The sequence below is a fragment of the Lucilia cuprina genome, chromosome 6, assembly GCF_022045245.1.
Source record: "Lucilia cuprina isolate Lc7/37 chromosome 6, ASM2204524v1, whole genome shotgun sequence".
In the NCBI taxonomy this organism is placed as follows: domain Eukaryota; kingdom Metazoa; phylum Arthropoda; class Insecta; order Diptera; family Calliphoridae; genus Lucilia; species Lucilia cuprina.
The window spans coordinates 9,395,253-9,414,778 of NC_060954.1; the positions used below are offsets into that span (position 1 = coordinate 9,395,253).

At 28.0% G+C, this 19,526-nt stretch overlaps 2 protein-coding genes across 6 annotated transcripts in view; both read right to left on the reverse strand.

The window, feature by feature from the left end:
* The window catches only part of LOC111677271 (homeobox protein 5-like), a 162,808-nt gene that overhangs the window by 18,050 nt on the left and 125,232 nt on the right, over positions 1 to 19,526 (reverse strand). The gene's annotated exons all lie outside the window — the stretch shown is intronic.
* LOC111686113 (tudor domain-containing protein 7) lies at positions 2,426 to 6,873 on the reverse strand. The gene is made up of 7 exons (XM_023448416.2): positions 5,545 to 6,873; positions 5,111 to 5,482; positions 4,926 to 5,044; positions 4,567 to 4,864; positions 4,355 to 4,503; positions 3,544 to 3,692; positions 2,426 to 3,450 (listed from the first exon to the last, which is right to left on the reverse strand). Exons 1-7 carry the CDS (start codon positions 6,757 to 6,759, stop codon positions 3,227 to 3,229), a joined length of 2,526 nt encoding a protein of 841 aa, XP_023304184.2. The 5' UTR covers positions 6,760 to 6,873; the 3' UTR covers positions 2,426 to 3,226.

The following is a 19,526-nucleotide window of genomic DNA, read 5'->3' on the forward strand; positions in this document are numbered from 1 at the left end:
TAGTTCTGTTCTAGTTCTGTTTTAGTTCTGTTCTAGTTCTGTTCTAGTTCTGTTCTAGTTCTGTTCTAGTTCTGTTCTAGTTCTGTTCTAGTTCTTTTCTAGTTCTGTATTAGTTCTGTTCTAGTTCTCTTCCAGTTCTGTTCTAATTCTGTTCTAGTTCTGTTCTAGTTCTGTTCTAGTTCTGTTCTAGTTCTGTTCTAGTTCTGTTCTAGTTCTGTTCTAGTTCTGTTCTAGTTCTGTTCTAGTTCTGTTCTAGTTCTGTTCTAGTTCTGTTCTAGTTCTGTTCTAGTTCAGTTCTAGTTCAGTTCTAGTTCAGTTCTAGTTCTTTTCTAGTACTGTTCTAGTTCTTTTCTAGTTCTGTATTAGTTCTGTTCTAGTTCTCTTCCAGTTCTGTTCTAATTCTGTTCTAGTTCTGTTTTAGTTCTGTTCTAGTTCTGTTCTAGTTCTGTTCTAGTTCTGTTCTAGTTCTGTCCTAGTTCTGTTCTAGTTCTGTTCAAGTTCTGTTCAAGTTCTGTTCTAGTTCTGTTCTAGTTCTGTTCTAGTTCTGTTCTTGTATTGTTCTAGTTCTGTTCTAGTTCTGTTATAGTTCTGTTCTAGTTCTGTTCTAGTTCTATTCTAGTTCTGTTCTAGTTCTGTTCTAGCTCTCTTCCAGTTCTGTTCTAATTCTGTTCTAATTCTGTTCTAGTTCTGTTCTAGTTCTGTTCTAATTCTGTTCTAGTTCTGTTCTAGTTCTGCTCTAGTTCTGTTCTAGTTCTGTTCAAGTTCTGTTCTAGTTCTGTTCTAGTTCTGTTCTTGTATTGTTCTAGCTCTGTTATAGTTCTGTTCTAGTTCTGTTCTAGTTCTGTTCTAGTTCTGTTCTAGTTCTATTCTAGTTCTGTTCTAGTTCTTTTCTAGTTATGTTTTAGTTCTGTTCTAGTTCTGTTCTAGTTCTGTTTCTTCTTTAGTTCTAGTCCAGCTCTAGTTTAGTCCTAATTCAGTTCTAGTTGTGTTCTATTTGAGTTCTAGTTCAATTCTAATTTAGTTCTAGTTCAGTCCTACTTCAGTTCTAGTTTAGTCCAAGTTCAGTTCTAATTGTGCTCTAGTTCAGTTCTAGTACATTTCTAGTTGAGTTCTAGTACAGTTCTAATTAAGTTCTTGTTTAGTTCTAGTTCTAGCTATGTTTTAGTTATCTTCCAGTTCTGTCCTAGTTCTGTTCTAGTTCTGTTCAAGTTCTGTTCCAGTTTTTTAGTTCTGTTCTAGTTTTGTTCTAGTTCCGTTGTAGTTCTAATCTAGTTCTGTTCAAGTTCTGTTTAGTTCTGTTCTAGTTCTGTTATATCTCTGTTTTAGTTCTGTTCTAGTTTTGTTCTAGATCTGTTCCAGTTCTGTTTTTAGTTCTATTCTAGTTCTGTTCTAGTTTAGTATTAGTTCTGTTCTAGTTCTGTTCTATTTCTGTTCTAGTTCTGTTCTAGTTATGTTCTGGTTATGTTCTGGTTCTGTTCTAGTTCTGTTCTAGTTCTGTTCTTGTTCTGTTCTTATTCTGTTCTTGTTCTAGTTCTGTTCTCTTCTAGTCCTGTTCTAGTTCTGTTCTAATTCTGTTCTTGTTCTGTTCTAGTTCTGTTCTAGTTCTGTTCTAGTTCTGTTCTAGTTCTGTTCTAGTTCTGTTCTAGTTCTGTTCTAGTTCTGTTCTAGTTCTGTTCTAGTTCTGTTCTAGTTCTGTTCTAGTTCTGTTCTAGTTCTGTTCTAGTTCTGTTCTAGTTATGTTCTAGCTCTAGTTCTGTTCTAATTCTGTTCTAGTTCTGTTTACATCTGTTCTAGTACTGATCTACTTGTTCTAGTTCTCTGGTTCTGTTTACATCTGTTGTGGTTCTGTTCTAGTTATTTTCTTGTTCTGTTTTAATTATTTTTTTGTTCTATTCTAGTTCTTTCTAGTTCTGTTCTAGTTTTGTTCAAATTCTGTTCTAGTTCTGTTGTAGTTCTAATCAAGTTCTGTTCAAGTTCTGTTTAGTTCTGTTATAGCTCTTTTCTAGTTCTATTCTAGTTCAGTTCTTGTTCAGTTCAAGTGCAGTTCTATTTCAGTTCTAGTTCAGTTCTTGTTCAGTTCTAGTTCTGTTCTAATTCTGTTCTAGTTCTGTTGTAGTTTTGTTCAAGTTCTTTTTATGTCTAGTTTCAGTTCTATTCTAGTTCCAGTTTTGTTCCAGTTTCAGTTCTATTCAAGTTCCGTTCTAGATGTGTACTCAGATCTAGTTGCGGTTATTACTAAATTTATTTGCAATTAATATACATATATTAACTCAATTATTGAGAACAAAGAATAATAGCAAATAAATTTGTATTATATAGTTTTGTTTATAGCACTAAAACACCATTACGAATAAAAAAAATTGTGCGATTTAAAATTATAAAGACAATAGAAACGCATAGTTTTTTTTTTGCTTTTTTTGATAATATCATTAAATTGTTTATAATTTTCGCATATTTATAAGTTTTTTTGTTTATTATTATAAATAGAGTTGATTTGTGTAATTAATAATCTATTCATGTCTATAATTCTCATTTTGAAGAAAAAATTATTTGCATTCAAATAAATACACACGCATATTTATGTATGAAAATTAAAATAATTGAGTTATTAAATGAATTTTTTTTTTTAATTTTTTTGTTTCGTTACAATTATAAAAATGATGAAGGAAATGAGAGAAGGAAACAAACTAAAACGAAGTTTAGTTTATAAAAAGAAAATGAAAAGAAACTTAAAACAAAAGTGAAATGATTAGAAATGTCTGTCTGTCAGCTTAAAATTTACTAGTAAAAGCTTAAAATGAGAATTAAAAAAAATAATAATGACAACAAAACTTTGGAAAATGCTTTAATGAGTTTCACTTAAAGATGAATTTGTGTTTTTCCTTTTTTTGTTAATGAGTTTAAGGAAATAAGTAACTTTTTTTTCTGTTCGTTAAATTAAACAAATTTCGGAATGTGAATGTGAAAATGTCGTTAAATATAATGAAATATTATATGTTTTTTTCTATAAGTAATTCGTTTGTGTAATATAAATAGTTAAAAAAATAATAATAATAATAATAATTTTACGTGATCAACACGTATGTAAAACTAAAAAAAAAAAAGAAATTAATGATGAAAATTATTAAATTACCCACATTCTATAGAAGTTTAAAAGAAAATTAAACGATTATTTATAGGTCCTCATCCTATAAACACGAGATTTTCATTTTGTTCAAAATGTTATTCATTCGTTAATAGCACGTTTTTCATTGAGTAAAAGTTCATGTATTAAAATATCATCATCAGTGGTAACATCAATTAATTCCAGTTCGAGTATGGGTGTGGCCGGTGTACAATCCTTATCGTATTTTATATCTTTAATAACCGATACAAAAGTTTTACCCACCGTTAGTTTACGGAAAAATAAACAATCATCTAAGGTCCAGTCACCATTAACAGCTTTAATGCCTATTTTTTTGTTTAGGTTTGATATTTTTGTAATAATTTTTAATAAAAAAAAAAATAAATAAAATAATAGAAAACTTAGGAAACGAGACTTACCATAAAGCTTGGCTTGTATAGCCATTTTGGGTAATTGACGGAATTTCAAAGGCAATGTCTTTAATTGACTGCTATCTAATGTTGCTATATCGCCGAAATCGCAGAATGATACATGCATCATATCGCCATATTTTTTAACAACAGTAACTCTGTAATTAAAGGAAAAAAGAAAATTATTTTTTTAGTTTAATCCTAATTTTATTCTAGTTTTGTTCAAGTTCTGTTCTAGTTCTGTTTTAGTTCTGTTTTAGTTCTGTTCCAGTTTTGTTCTATTTCTGTTCTAGTTCTTTTCTAGTTCTGTTCTGTTCTAGTTCTATTCTAGTTCTGTTCTGGATCTGTTCTGTTCCAGTTCTGTTCTCTTCTAGTTCTGTTTTAGTTCTGTTCTAGTTCTGTTCTAGTTCTGTTCTAGTTCTGTTCTAGTTCTGTTCTAGTTCTGTTCTAGTTCTGTTCTAGTTCTGTTCTAGTTCTGTTCTAGTTCTGTTCTAGTTCTGTTCCAGTTCTGTTCCAGTTCTGTTCCAGTTCTGTTCTATTCTAGTTCTGTTCTATTCTAGTTCTGTTCCATTTCAGTTCTAGTTCTGTTTTAGTTCTGTTCTAGTTCTGTTCTAGTTCTGTTCTAGTTCTGTTCTAGTTCTGTTCTAGTTCTGTTCTAGTTCTGTTCTAGTTCTGTTCTAGTTCTGTTCTAGTTATGTTCTAGTTCTGTTCTAGTTCTGTTCTAGTTCTGTTCTAGTTCTGTTCTAGTTCTGTTCTAGTTCTGTTCTAGTTCTGATCTAGTTCTAGTTCTGTTCTAGTTCTGTTCTAGTTCTTAACTCACCTATGAAAGAATCCATCGGGATTTTTGGCAGCATATGCCTCACCAATTTCTACCATATCAGTTGGTATAAATTCATCACTATTTTCACAAAATTCTTGTAATTCTTTCATTAATCCCCTCAAATTGGGATAATCTTTATAGGGTTGTATCTGGAAATATTCCAAAAATAAAACAATTAGAAACTTGCAATATGTACGTGAAGTAAAACTTACCGTAAAGTTTGAAGGATTTGCTGACATTGTTATGCGTACTTCAAAGTATTCATTAATTTTTGGTATGGCTGCATAATTTTGCAATTTAGGAAGATCCGATGATTTTTGTGGTGATCCGGGTATTTTAGTTAAAGTAAGACCACGTGTTACATCGATGAAAGGATTAGATGTGGGTGTAGTGGGTGAGGCTAGGGAAGAGCCACTGGTGCTGTGTGAAAGTTTTTTGCCAACATCTTGATTGGATTTGTTAATAGTATTAGTTTCATCTAAAGCACAACCTTGTAGTAAATCAGAACATCTGAAAGGAAAAGGTAAAAGAATAAAAGTGAACGTGTTTTTTTTAAAAATGTAATACACACCCTTCTAGCTCATGTTCTATACGTATCACATCGTTAATAGTACATAATGTACCAGGTCCCTCCAAACGTGTATAAATTGTTACCAACGGAGGAGTAGAACCGGGTACAGACAGTCTTACCTATAAAGAAGAGAGAGAGAGATGTTTTTAAAGAATAACTTTTTCCTGAGGTTGGTTTTTACTCACTAAAGCTTCACAATCACTGGGTAAAAGACCACGTATACGTCCCACAATATTGGCCGTTATATCGGGTATATTATGCAGTCTCACCTTAATGGCTTGAGCTGGGAATTTACTCAAAGCCATACTTAAACTATCCAATAAAAATATCTTCGATAAATTTGTTAATTTAGTGCGACCATTGTCCACATAATACATTTCATAACTATCACTGCCCGGTTGTATATTTGAGTTGGTTAAGGCAGCACGATACCATTTAATATTGGTGGCATCTTCATCATCACAAATTAAAAATAGATTGGAACGTTTTAAATCCTCAAAGGAGATTTTATGTTGATCACTATTGAATTTAGATTCAACAATTTGTTGCAAAAGTTTCTATAAATAAAAGAAAAATAAATGATCTTCCTTTCCAATTACTCTTCCTATTCTTTACTTACTTGCACATATTTCAATTCAGCATTATTAACTTGCAGATAAATATCACCCTGATCGGTAATATGTGTTATAATGACATTGGTTACGGTACTTTGTTTAATTTCCGGTACCAATGTCTCACTGCAGATGGTGTTCAATAGCTGATGATTAAGATTGAGATCCTCTTGGGTGGAAGTATCAAATAGCACCAATTGTATTTTACCGTGACTCTTGGAGTTGGTATCATAGAACTCTGATTCTTTAGTGAAAATACGACCCACCAAAGATTTGGTGGGTAGCAGATCATCTAAACATTTGCGTGCATAAGGATTGCCTTCGAAATCTTCCAAACCATACAATGAAAAAGGCACTGCTTGTGCCGGCAGTCTTAGGAAATGTGTTTCACAGATGTGCAATTGATCGACCGCCAACCAGTCGGCATCACCGAAATCAATAAAGAAACACAAAGCACTACCCTTAGATTTATCCAATTCATCTACTCTTACACGATGCCAGCATTCGTTAATGTGTACAAGATAGATATTTTTGCGTGCTATAGATACAGGACGTTCCTTCTTCGTGGCCATATAAGCTTCAATATCATTAACCAAAGCACTAAAACGTACATTATATTCCTGACCAAACAAGCGTCCCCAAACCTCTACGGTAGAGGTACAGTGCGTAATGAAAACATTCCAATATTCATCGGACCACGGTAAACGTATAGGATCGATTTGTATAGTCTTAGTGGTCTCACCAGTACATAATGCCAACGTATCCTTATCAGCATCCTTGTTGGCGAATATAATCACTTTACCCAAATTAGTTTCAGTAGTAAATAAACTAGAAGTCTGCACCAAGGCCCACCAATTATCGGGCAATTGTTGCTGGAACGTTGTCTCAAATGTTTCGGGTAAATTTTTAGCAAAAATACCATGTGGATGATTTAACAATTCGGTATAAAGTTTATCCAATAGTTCAGTATCTGTTAAAGCACAAGTAGGTAGGGGTCTTTTCTTTTCTAGCATTTTAGTCTTTTCCAAAGCTCGCTTAGCGCAGGCTTCTTTAGCTAAATACTCAGTCTCATATTCATGAGGATATGTGGAGAAAATGATGTCATTTATGTGTACACTACATGAGTAAGTGCCACGTGAAAATTTGTCTTTGAGAACATTAAAACGAGGAGCTGGATAGTTTTTAGAACGACAATATTGTATAATAGAAGCTATAGCATCCATCTTAGGAGGTTGATTACTGAACTGATGATGTGGAAAGGCATTGTAATCGATTTTGGGTGGTGCATTGCTGAACTGATGATTGTAGGTAATGGGCTAAATATACAATTAGGAAATAGTTTACAGATAATTACAAACCGAAGAGAACTAGAATAGAAATAGAACTGCTCTAGTACTAGAACAGAACTAGAGCAGAACTAGAACAGAACTAGAACAGAACTAGATCAGAACTAGAACCAGAACAGAACTAGAACCAGAAGAGAACTAGAACCAGAACAAAACTAGAACAGATAATTACAAACCGAAAAGAACTTAAATAGAAAAAGAACACTACTAGAACAGAACTAGAACAGAACTAGAGCAGAACCAGAACAGAACTAGAACAGAACTAGAACAGAACTAGAACAGAACTAGAACAGAACTAGTACAGAACTAGAACAGAACTAGAACAGAACTAGAACAGAACTAGAAAAGAACTAGAACAGAACTAGAACAGAACTAGAACAGAACTAGAACAGAACTAGAACAGAACTAGAACAGAACTAGAACAGAACTAGAACAGAACTAGAACAGAACTAGAACAGAACTAGAACTAGAACAGAACTAGAACTAGAACAAAACTACACTAAAAACAAAAAAACAGAACTAAAACAGAACTACAACAGAACTATAACAGAACTAGAATAGAACTAGAACAGAACTAGAACTGACCTAGAACAGAACTAGAACAGAACTAGAACAGAACTAGAACAGAACTAGAACAGAACTAGAACAGAACTAGAACAGAACTAGAAAAGAACTAGAAAAGAACTAGAAAAGAACTAGAACAGAACTAGAACAGAACTAGAACAGAACTAGAACAGAACTAGAACAGAACTAGAACAGAACTAGAAAAGAACTGGAACAGAACTAGAACTGAACTGGAACTGGTACTGAACTAGAACTGAAATAGAACTGAACTAGAACTGAACTAGAACTGAACTAGAACTAGAACTGAACTAGAACTGAGCTAGAACTGAACTAGAACTGAACTGGAACTGAACTAGAACTGAACTAAAACTGAACTAGAACTGAACTAGAACTGAACTAGAACTGAACTAGAACTGAACTAGAACTGAACTAGAACTGAACTAGAACTGAACTAGAACTGAACTAGAACTGAACTAGAACTGAACTAGAACTGAACTAGAACTGAACTAGAACTGAACTAGAACTGAACTAGAACTGAACTAGAACTGAACTAGAACTGAACTAGAACTGAACTAGAACTGAACTAGAACTGAACTAGAACTGAACTAAAACTGAACTAGAATTGAACTAGAACAGAACTAGTTCATAAAGGGAAATTTCTAAAATTTCTTTCAAAGTCGATAGTATTTCATAAATACTATAAAATGACAGTAAAATTTTCAAAATTTTGTTGAAAATAAAAATTTCCCTTACAGGGAAATTTAAAGTGAATTTTTCTTTATAAAGGGAAATTTAATAAATTTTATAGAATTTAAGATTGTTAAAAAAAATTAAATTCATTTACAAATATTTTTCAATTTTTAAATTTTCCTTCTATGAATTCAAAATTGGTTACATTTTTTCACTTTTAGTGAACACTGTGTATTTGTAATTACAAAAACAATATTTCCTACTTCTAACAGTTTACTAAAAATACCATTTTTTTCTTCTTTTTTTAAATAACTCACATTAGTTTCTAAAACTCTTATCATTCTATACAAAAATTAATTTTTTTTTATTAAATATTACCTTTACTTAGTAATCAGTTCTATGTTTCAAAAACCAATTTTAGAAATAGTTTTTGAAAAAAATTACTTATTATTTGTTTCCGATATACACATACAAACACAATGTAAAATTAAGTTAAGGGAGAAACAGAAAATAAAATATTAACAGTTTCAAGGGATTTTTATAGTCTATTCTATAGATCACTCTATAGTCTCTACTATAGATCACTCTATAGTCTATACTACAGATCACTCGATAGTCTATACTATAGATCACTCTATAGTCTATACTATAGATCACTCTATAGTCTATACTATAGATCACTCTATAGTCTATACTATAGATCACTCTATAGTCTATACTATAGATCACTCTATAGTCTATACTATAGATCACTCTATAGTCTATACTATAGATCACTCTATAGTCTATACTATAGATCACTCTATAGTCTATACTATAGATCTCTCTATAGTCTATACTATAGATCACTCTATAGTCTATGCTATAGATCACTCTATAGTCTATACTATAGATCACTCTATAGTCTATATTATAGATCACTCTATAGTCTATACTATAGATCACTCTATAGTCTATACTATAGATCACTCTATAGTCTATACTATAGATCACTCTATAGTCTATACTATAAATCACTCTATAGTCTATACAATAGATCACCCTATAGTCTATACTATAGATCACTCTATAGTCTATACTATAGATCACTCTATAGTCGATACTATAGATCACTCTGTAGGCTATACTATAGATTGGTCTTTAGTCTAAACTATAGATCAGTCTATACTATTGATCTACACTGGAGATCACTTTATACTATAGATCAGTCTATGGTCTTTTCTATATCATAAATCAGTTTATAGTAACTGTCAACTTAACAGTTTTAAATTTTTGATGCCTCTGAAACTGTAATTTATTTCCTGAAAAAAAACTAAATTTAAATTTTTATACATTTCTATTTACAATTCAACATTATTTTTGTTTTGTGTTTTATTTGAATTTGTATTTTGAATTATATGACCAGAGTTACCTTTTCAACATTTGAAGACATACCAGGCTACAGAGTTATTTTTTATTTGTGTTTTTTTTCTTTTTGTTCTTTTAATATTTAATAATTTGTTTTATGGTTTTGTATTGCTATTCTTTTTACGGTACTTTTTTATTTTTTAATAATTTTTTTTTTTATTTTTAAACATTTATTTCAAACATTTTTGAACATCCAATCAGGTAGCGGTTATTTGTTCAAAAATAAAAAACCTATTTTTAAGTTTACTGTTATTTTTTGTTTTATAATTTAGTTTGTTTTTATTTCTTAGAAAAAGCTTAATTTTTTAATTAATATTTTTGTTTATGTTTTTTTTTAGCAGCCATATTCTTTTTAAATATTTTATTTGATCGATTTTTAACAAAAATTTTATTTTTCGTATAATTTTCATTTATTTTTATTTTTATGTCTTTTTGTGGCAGTGTAACCTATTTTATTATTTTTTTCATATTGGATTTTTTTTTATTTCAAATTATTTACGATTTTTAATTTATATTTTTTGTAGCAAAAGAAAAATTACGTATTGTTAAAGATTTTTTTTATTATTTTTTTTAATAATTGTCTATAGTTTAGTTTAATAGATTTTTTTTGTAGTTTCCGCTTTTATTTTATATAAAGAAATGCTTTTGATCAGTTTTTTTTATTAATTATTTTAATTTAGTTTAATTTAATTTTTAAAAAAGTGTGCGTCATTGTACTTACTTTTGATAAACTGTAAATGGATTTTCGTTTAATTTCATGTTATTGATCTTGATCGGAAAACGTTAAGTAAAACAAAGCCTAGCAAATTATGGAAAAATGTTATTACAATAACTATAGTCTTGACTATAGAATGATTTATAGTCTTGACTATAGACTGATCTATAGTCTTGACTATAGACTGATCTATAGTATTGACTATAGACTGATCTATAGTCTTGACCATAGACTGATCTATAGTCTTGACTATAGACTGATCTATAGTCTTGACCATAGACTGATCTATAGTCTTGACTATAGACTGATCTATTGTCTTGACTATAGACTGATTTATAGTCTTGACTATAGACTGATCTATAATCTTGACTATAGACTGATCTATAGTCTTGACTATAGACTGATCTATAGTCTTGACTATAGACTGATCTATAGTCTTGACTATAGACTGATCTATAGTCTTGACTATAATGCTTTTGATCAGTTTTTTTTATTAATTATTTTAATTTAGTTTAATTTAATTTTTAAAAAAGTGTGCGTCATTGTACTTACTTTTGATAAACTGTAAATGGATTTTCGTTTAATTTCATGTTATTGATCTTGATCGGAAAACGTTAAGTAAAACAAAGCCTAGCAAATTATGGAAAAATGTTATTACAATAACTATAGTCTTGACTATAGAATGATTTATAGTCTTGACTATAGACTGATCTATAGTCTTGACTATAGACTGATCTATAGTATTGACTATAGACTGATCTATAGTCTTGACCATAGACTGATCTATAGTCTTGACTATAGACTGATCTATAGTCTTGACCATAGACTGATCTATAGTCTTGACTATAGACTGATCTATTGTCTTGACTATAGACTGATTTATAGTCTTGACTATAGACTGATCTATAATCTTGACTATAGACTGATCTATAGTCTTGACTATAGACTGATCTATAGTCTTGACTATAGACTGATCTATAGTCTTGACTATAGACTGATCTATAGTCTTGACTATAGACTGATCTATAGTCTTGTCTATAGACTGATCTATAGTCTTGACTATAGACTTATCTATAGTCTTGACTATAGACTGATCTATAGTCTTGACTATAGACTGATCTATAGTCTTGACTATAGACTGATCTGTAGTCTTTTAGTATAGACTGATCTGTAGCCTTTTAGTATAGACTGATTTGTAGTCTTTTAGTATAGACTGATCTATAGTCTTGACTAAAGACTGATTTATAGTCTTGATTATAGACTGATCTATAGTCATGACTATAGAGTGATCTATAGTCTTGACTATAGACTTGACTATAGACTATATATAGTCTTGACTATAGACTGATCTATAGTCTTGACCATAGACTGATCTATAATCTTGACTATAGACTGATCTATAGTCTTGACTATAGACTGATTTATAGTCTTGACTATAGATTGATTTATGGTCTTGACTATAGACTGATCTGAAGTCTTGACTGTAGATTGATCTATAGTCTTGACTATAGACTGATCTATAGTCTTGACTATAGACTAATCTATAGTCTTGACTATAGACTAATCTATAGTCTTGACTATAGACTAATCTATAGTCTTGACTATAGACTAATCTATAGTCTTGACTATAGACTAATCTATAGTCTCGATTATAGACTGATCTATAGTCTTGATTATAGACTGATCTATAGTCTTGACTATAGACTGATCTATAGTCTTGACTATAGACTGATCTATAGTCTTGACTATAGACTGATCTATAGTCTTAACTATAGACTGTTCTATAGTCTTGACTATAGACTGTTCTATAATCTTGACTATAGACTGATCTATAGTCTTGACCATAGACTAATCTATAGTCTTGACTATAGACTGATCTATAGTCTTGACTATAGACTGATCTATAGTCTTGACTATAGACTGATTTATAGTCTTGACTATAGACTGATCTATAATCTTGACTATAGATTGATGTATAGTCTTGACTATAGACTGATCTATAGTCTTGACTATAGACTGATCTATAGTCTTGACTATAGACTGATATATAGTCTTGACTATAGATTGATCTATAGTTTTGACTATAGACTGATCTATAGTGTTGACTATAGACTGATCTATAGTCTTGACTATATATTGATCTATAATTTTGACTATAGATTGATCTATAGTCTTGACTATAGACTGATCTATAGTCTTGACTATAGACTGATCTATAGTAGTGACTATAGACTGATCTATAGTAGTGACTATAGACTGATCTATAGTCTTGACTCTAGACTGATCTATAGTCTTGACTATAGACTGATCTATAGTCTTGACTATAGACTGATCTATAGTCTTGTCTATAGATCCATAGTCTTGACTATAGATTTATAGTCGTGAATATAGACTGATCTATAGTCTTGACTATAGACTGATCCATAGTCTTGACTATAGACTGATCTATGGTGTTGACTATAGTCTGATCTATAGTCTTGACTATAGACTAATCTATAGTCTTGACTATAGACTGATCTATAGTCTTTATTATAGACTGATCTATAGTCTTGACTATAGACTATCTGACTGATCTATAGTCTTGACGATATTTATTTAGAGTAATGAAAAACTCAAAACTGTTGGCTCATTGGCAGTGAGAGCAATAGATGTGATTAATACATTTTATTTTGAAAGAAATTTATAAAAAAAGTTGAAAAGCATGAAATTCGTAAAAGTTTATATTACACAGTTTTGTACGCAACTGTTTTTTTATGCAGTGTTTTTTGTATGTTTGAATGTCTGGTTTATGTGGCTGCCTGATTTGGAATTTTTTTTTTTTTTTTTGGAAAAATCTTGATAATTTTTCATTTTTTTTTTTGTGTATTTAATTTTTTAATTTCTCTTTAAGGTAGCGCTTGTATTTAAAATTGATAGATTTCTTTCTTTAATTATTATTTTTTTTAAATTAATTTATTTGGAATTTTATTATTTTGTTTTTAAAGATAAGAGAGACTTTTAAAAAACAAAAACACAATTTAGTTGTTTGCTTTTATTATTTATTTATTTTTTATTTGTTGTTGGGGTTTATTTTTGCATTTTTTAAACAAAAAGATTTTCTTTTATGACTTTGTTTGAATTTTTGTTGTTGTTGTTTTTATTAAAATTTTCTTTAACAATTTTTTATTTATATTTTTCTTGTTCAATCGATGAGGTAGCATTTATTTTGGATTATTTACATTTAAAGAAAAAGAGTAAAAGAAAATTGTCATGAAATTAAATTTAAATTAAATTAGGATTAAAGGAACATATTTTTAATTAAACTATAGAAATTTTAATAAAAAAACAAAGGAAGTTTTTAGAATACATTGCCAATAGTTACCTTTTAACAATAGTGTTTTTCCTTCCATCTACTTTCGAACTCTTCCATATTCAAATTTTCTATAACTTTATCCTAATCGTTTCAAAACTTTAAATAGACTGATCTTTTATCATGGCTATAGGCTGATTTGAAGATATGACTTTAGTTTGATCATTTCTAATAATTTTTATCGGAAAAAGGTACTAAAAAAGGGTAAATCTAATGAGCTCTTAACATGATTAGGTAACACATAGGTAACACATAAAAATTCTGGTTGTAGGCCCAAATATATACATATACATATATTTAGCATTCTTATTAGATTATAAACCAGACTAGCTATGTCATCAGTTTTTCTCACTTAGATCGATAATCCAGTCTAAAGCCTAGTCGTTATAGTTCAACTTATAATTGATGCTAGTCTAAAGTCCAGTCTTAAATCTAGTTTATAATCTGATCTAGTCTATAATCTGGAATATAGTCTAGTCCATATTCTAGCATATAGTCTACTCTATAGTCTAGTCCAAACTCTACTCTATAGTCTTGTCTTGTAGTCTAAAGTCTAATATATAGTCTAGTCTAGTTTACTCTATAGTGTAGTCTATAGTCTTTCTTTAATCTATACTCTAATCCATAGTCTAGTCTATAGTGTAGTCTACAGTCTAGTCTATGGTCTAGTCTATGGTCTAGTCTATCGTCTAGTCTATAGTCTAGTCTATAGTCTAGTCTATAGTCTGGTCTATAGTTTAGTCTATAGTCTAGTCTATAGTCTAGTCTATAGTCTAGTCTATAGTCTAGTCTATAGTCTAGTCTATAGTCTAGTCTATAGTCTAGTCTATAGTCTAGTCTATAGTCTAGTCTATATCCTAGCCTATAGTCTAGTTCATAGTCTAGTCTATAGTCTAGTCTATAGTCTAGTCTATAGTCTAGTCTATAGTCTAGTCTATAGTCTAGTCTATAGTCTAGTCTATAGTCTAGTCTATAGTCTAGTTTATAGTCTAGTCTATAGTCTAGTCTATAGTCTAGTTATAGTATAGTCTATAGTCTACTCTATAGTCTAGTCTATAGTCTAGTCTATAGTCTAGTCTATAGTCTAGTCTATAGTCAATAATCTAGTCTATAGTCTAGTCTATAGTCTAGTCTATAGTTTAGTGTATAGTCTATTCTATAGTCTAGTCTATAGTCTAGTCTATAGTCTAGTCTATAGTCTAGTATATAGTTTAGGTATAGTTTAGTTTATATTCTGTTGTAGTCTAAAGTTTAGGTTTAGTCTAGTCTATAGTCTATAATCTATAATCTAGTCTATTGTCTAGTTTATTGTCTAGTCTATAGTCTAGTCTATAGTCTAGTCTATTGTCTAGTCTATAGTCTAGTCTAGAGTGCAGTCTATAGTCTAGTATATAGTTTAGGTATAGTTTAGTCTATATTCTGTTGTAGTCTATAGTTTAGGTTTAGTGTAGTCTATAGTCTATAATCTAGTCTATAGTCTAGTCTATTGTCTAGTCTATTGTCAAGTCTATAGTCTAGTCTATAGTCTAGTCTATAGTCTAGTCTATAGTCTAGTCTATTGTCTAGTCTATAGTCTAGTCTACAGTCTATTCTATAGTCTAGTCTATAGTCTAGTCTATAGTCTAGTCTATAGTCTAGTCTATAGTCTAGTCTATAGTCTAGTCTATAGTCTAGTCTATAGTCTAGTCTATAGTCTAGTCTATAGTCTAGTCTATAGTCTAGTCTATAGTCTAGTCTATAGTCTAGTCTATAGTCTAGTCTATAGTCTAGTCTATAGTCTAGTCTATAGTCTAGTCTATAGTCTAGTCTATAGTCTAGTCTATAGTCTAGTCTATAGTCTATAGTCTAGTCTATAGTCTATAGTCTAGTCTATAGTCTAGTCTATAGTCTAGTCTATAGTCTAGTCTATAGTCTAGTCTATAGTCTAGTCTACAATCTAGTCTATAGTCTAGTCTACAATCTAGTCTATAGTCTAGTATTTAATCTAGTCTAGGTGATAATCCAGTTCAACGTATAGTCTTTAGTGTTATCTAGGCGTCTAGGAGTCTAGTCTATAGTCTAGCCTAGAGTGTAGTCTAGAGTATAGTCTATAGTCTAGTCTATAGTTTAGTCTATAGTCTAGTCTATAGTCTAGTCTATAGTCTAGTCTATAGTCTAGTCTATAGTCTAGTCTATAGTTTAGTCTATAGTCTAGTCTATAGTCTAGTCTATAGTCTAGTCTATAGTCTAGTCTATAGTCTAGTCTATAGTCTGGTCTATAGTCTATTCTATAGTCTAGTCTATAGTCTAGTCTATAGTATAGTCTATAGTCTGGTCTATAGTATAGTCTATAGTCTGGTCTATAGTCCAGTCTATGGTCCAATCTATAGTCTAGACCATATTCCAGTCCATAGTCTAGTTTATAGTCCAGTCTAATTTATAGTCCAATCTATAGTCTAGTCCATATTCCAGTCTTTAGTCTAGTGTATAGTCCAGTCGTTGAAGATTCCAAAAATTTGGTACAAAAATCATATGGCGGGGGGTTATATAACCTAGAAAAAAAAAAACACAGTTGGATTTTTTTTTTAATTTAATTCTTTTTTTTCAAATTTTTTGTTGTTGTTGTATATATTTGCTTCCAGTTTTTCACTTTTAAGGTAAAAATAATAATAATAATAATATTCACATTTTCTTTCTGATAAAATCATCATCATCATCAACATTCATCAAGATTATTGTTTTAAGGTTTACAAAAAAAAAAAATTATATATATAATTAAAATAAAATAAAACAATTAAAAAAAAAGGAAATAATATTATAAAATAAAAACATTTTTACTTAGTTTTTTTTTAATATTTAGATAATAATAGTTTGATAATTATAATAATAATAATATTTATATATTTATAAAAAAAACTCTGCTGAACTTAATAAAAAGCTGCTTAACATACAAAAGAAGGGGAGAGGGGGGAGGGGGTAATGTATAGAGAGAGAAGGGGGGAGGAAGTTGTGTGTTTTTAGGTTGTTTTTAGTTTAATTTATTTAAGTTTATTATTATTTTTTTATAATTTTTCTTTATAAAGGGATTTTTGTTTTTGTTGTTGTTTGTTTATTAATTCTGTTTGTTTGTTTTTTTTGTTTTTTGTTTTAAATGTAAAACTTACATAAATATGCATTTCTTTAGGTTTTAATTGCCATTTTATAATAATTATTTAATTTACAGTTATTTTTATTATTTTAGTTTTAATAATAAGTTTTTAACAATTTATTAATTTTTTTATTAATATTTTATTTTTATTTTAATTTATAATCAATCTTAAAGTTAAACAAAGTAGAAAAATTTTGGATTTTTATTTTTAGTTTTTATTTAATAATATATTACATTTAATGTGTTGGTTGTTGTTGTTGTTTTTTTTTAATATACATTTTAAAAAATATGAGAAAAAAAGTTTAAATATTTCTTTTTTTTTTGTTGTTTTTGTTTTGTTTTTTTTTCTCTCTTTTGACTCTTAAATTATTAATATTCGTATGTTGGAGTTTTTTTTTTTGTTAATTTTTTTTTATAATTAAATTTATTTAAATATTTAAACAATTGCACAATTTCGAAATTGAAATATTTTTATTTATTTTTCAAATTCTTTATTATTTTATTTTTTTTTTTTTATTTAATAATATTTTAAAAATTATTTTTAAATTAAAAAAAAAACAAAAGCTTTTTTTTTGTTTAAATGGAAAAAAATTGTTCTAAACAATTTATTTTAAATAAAAATTATATTTTATTTAAAAAAACAAAATTTATTAAATTTTGTTAATTTTTTTTATTTAAAAAGAATTTAGTTTTTTTTATTTTATAAAAAAATAAGGCCTTGTTTTAGAAATTATAAAAATTTTAAAAAGAAATTTGGGTTTTTTTTTATAAAAATTAAAAAAAAAAAATTATTTATAAAATTTGTATATAAAAAAAAATAATTGCCAAAGTTTTTGTGCCAAAATTGTTTTGGTCTTTTTTTAGAGATTTTTTTTCTTTAAAATTATGTATAAAAAAGTTTCTAGTCTTTTTCTTTTTTTTTGTTTTTTGAAAAATTTAAATAAAAAAATAATATTAAAAAATTATAAAATTTTATAATTATATTACATTTTAAAAAGAAAAAAAAAAAAAAATATTTAAAATTAAAAATAAAAAATTTAATTAATTTTAAAATTAATTTTATAATAAATTACTATCACTTGTTTATTTTATTATTATTTTTTTTTCATTTACTAAAATCAAAATCTTGTTTAAGAAAAACACTTGAAAAAAAGAAGAAAATTTACAAAAAAAAAAAAAAATATTTATATAATTTTAAAAAAAAATATTTATTTTTTTAAAAAATAAAATTTTTAAAAAAATATAATTCAAAATATTTTATAAAATCGACAAATCTTAATTTCCTTAAAAAAAAATCCTTATTAAACTCATTTTTTATGTTAAATTTTAAAAATTTTGAAAATTTAAAAAAACCAGTATTTTTTGAAAAATTTAAAAAACAACATTTTTTTATAATAAAATTTTAATTTTAACTCATAAAATCTATAATTTCTTAAGAAAACTAATTTTTTTTGTTAAATTTCCTCGAATAACAGTTTTTCAAAAAAGCAGTATTTTTCAGAAAATTTCAAGAAAACCAGTATTTTTTGAAAAAAATAAATTTTTAGACCCATAAAAACTAATTTGCCCTAACAAAACTATTTTAAACCATTTTTTATAATAAATTTGCTAAAACGCTAGTTTTCCGAAAAACCAGTATTTTTCAAAATTTTCAAAAAACCAGTATTTCTGTAAAAAATTATACACATAAAAACTATAATTTAAAAAAGTACTTCAAAACTAATTTTTTGGTAAAAAATCGGCGAAATTAAAGGTTTGCCAAAAACCAGTATTTTTCAGAAAATTTCAAGAAAACCAGTATTTTTTTGAAAAAAATAATTTTTATACCCATAATAAACTAATTTGTCCAAACAAAACTTTTTTAAACCATTTTTTATAATAAATTTGCTAAAACGCTAGTTTTCCGAAAAACCAGTATTTTTCAAAAATTTCAAAAAACCAGTATTTCTATAAAAAATTATTTATTTAAAAACATGAAAACTATATTTTAACTAAAAAAGTAATTCAAAACTAATTTTTTGTGTTAAATTTGACAGTTTTTCCAAAAACCAGTATTTTTTCGAAAATTTCAATAATTTCGTATTTCCGTAAAAATTTTAATTGTTTTATCCCAAAAAAAAACTAATTTCCTTAAATAAAACGCTTTTAAATCATTTTTCTATGATAAATTTGCAAAAAATAGCAGTTTTTCGAAAAACCAGTATTTTTCAAAAATTTCAAAAAACCAGTATTTCTTTAAAAAATTATTTATTATAACACATAAAAAACTAAAATTTTATTAAAAAGTAATTCAAAATTAATTTTTGTATTAAATTTGCCAAAATAACAGTTTTTCAAAAAACCAGTATTTTTCGAAAATTTCAAGAAAACAAATATTTCCGTAAAAAAAATTTAATTGTTTAATCCCAAAAAACTATTTTCCTTAAATAAAACGCTTTTAAATCATTAAATTTGCAAAAATAACAGTTTTTCAAAAAACCAGTATTTCTTTAAAAATTGCTGGAAAATTTCGTATTTTATGAAAAATAGTAAATCAAAAGGCAAATATTTAGTTTTAAAATGAAAAATTTTTCAAAAATACTGATTTTTGCAAAACCGGTATTTGTTTCAAAAACCAGTATTTGTTTTTGAAAAACCAGTATTTTCTTAGAAATTGCTTAAATATACAGTATTTTATAGAAAAACGTAAAATTTAAAGGAAAATATTTATGTTTGGAGATTATTTTCAAGAATACTGGTTTTTGAAAAACCAGTATTTTTTCAGAAATTGCTTAAAAGTTTTGCATTTCATA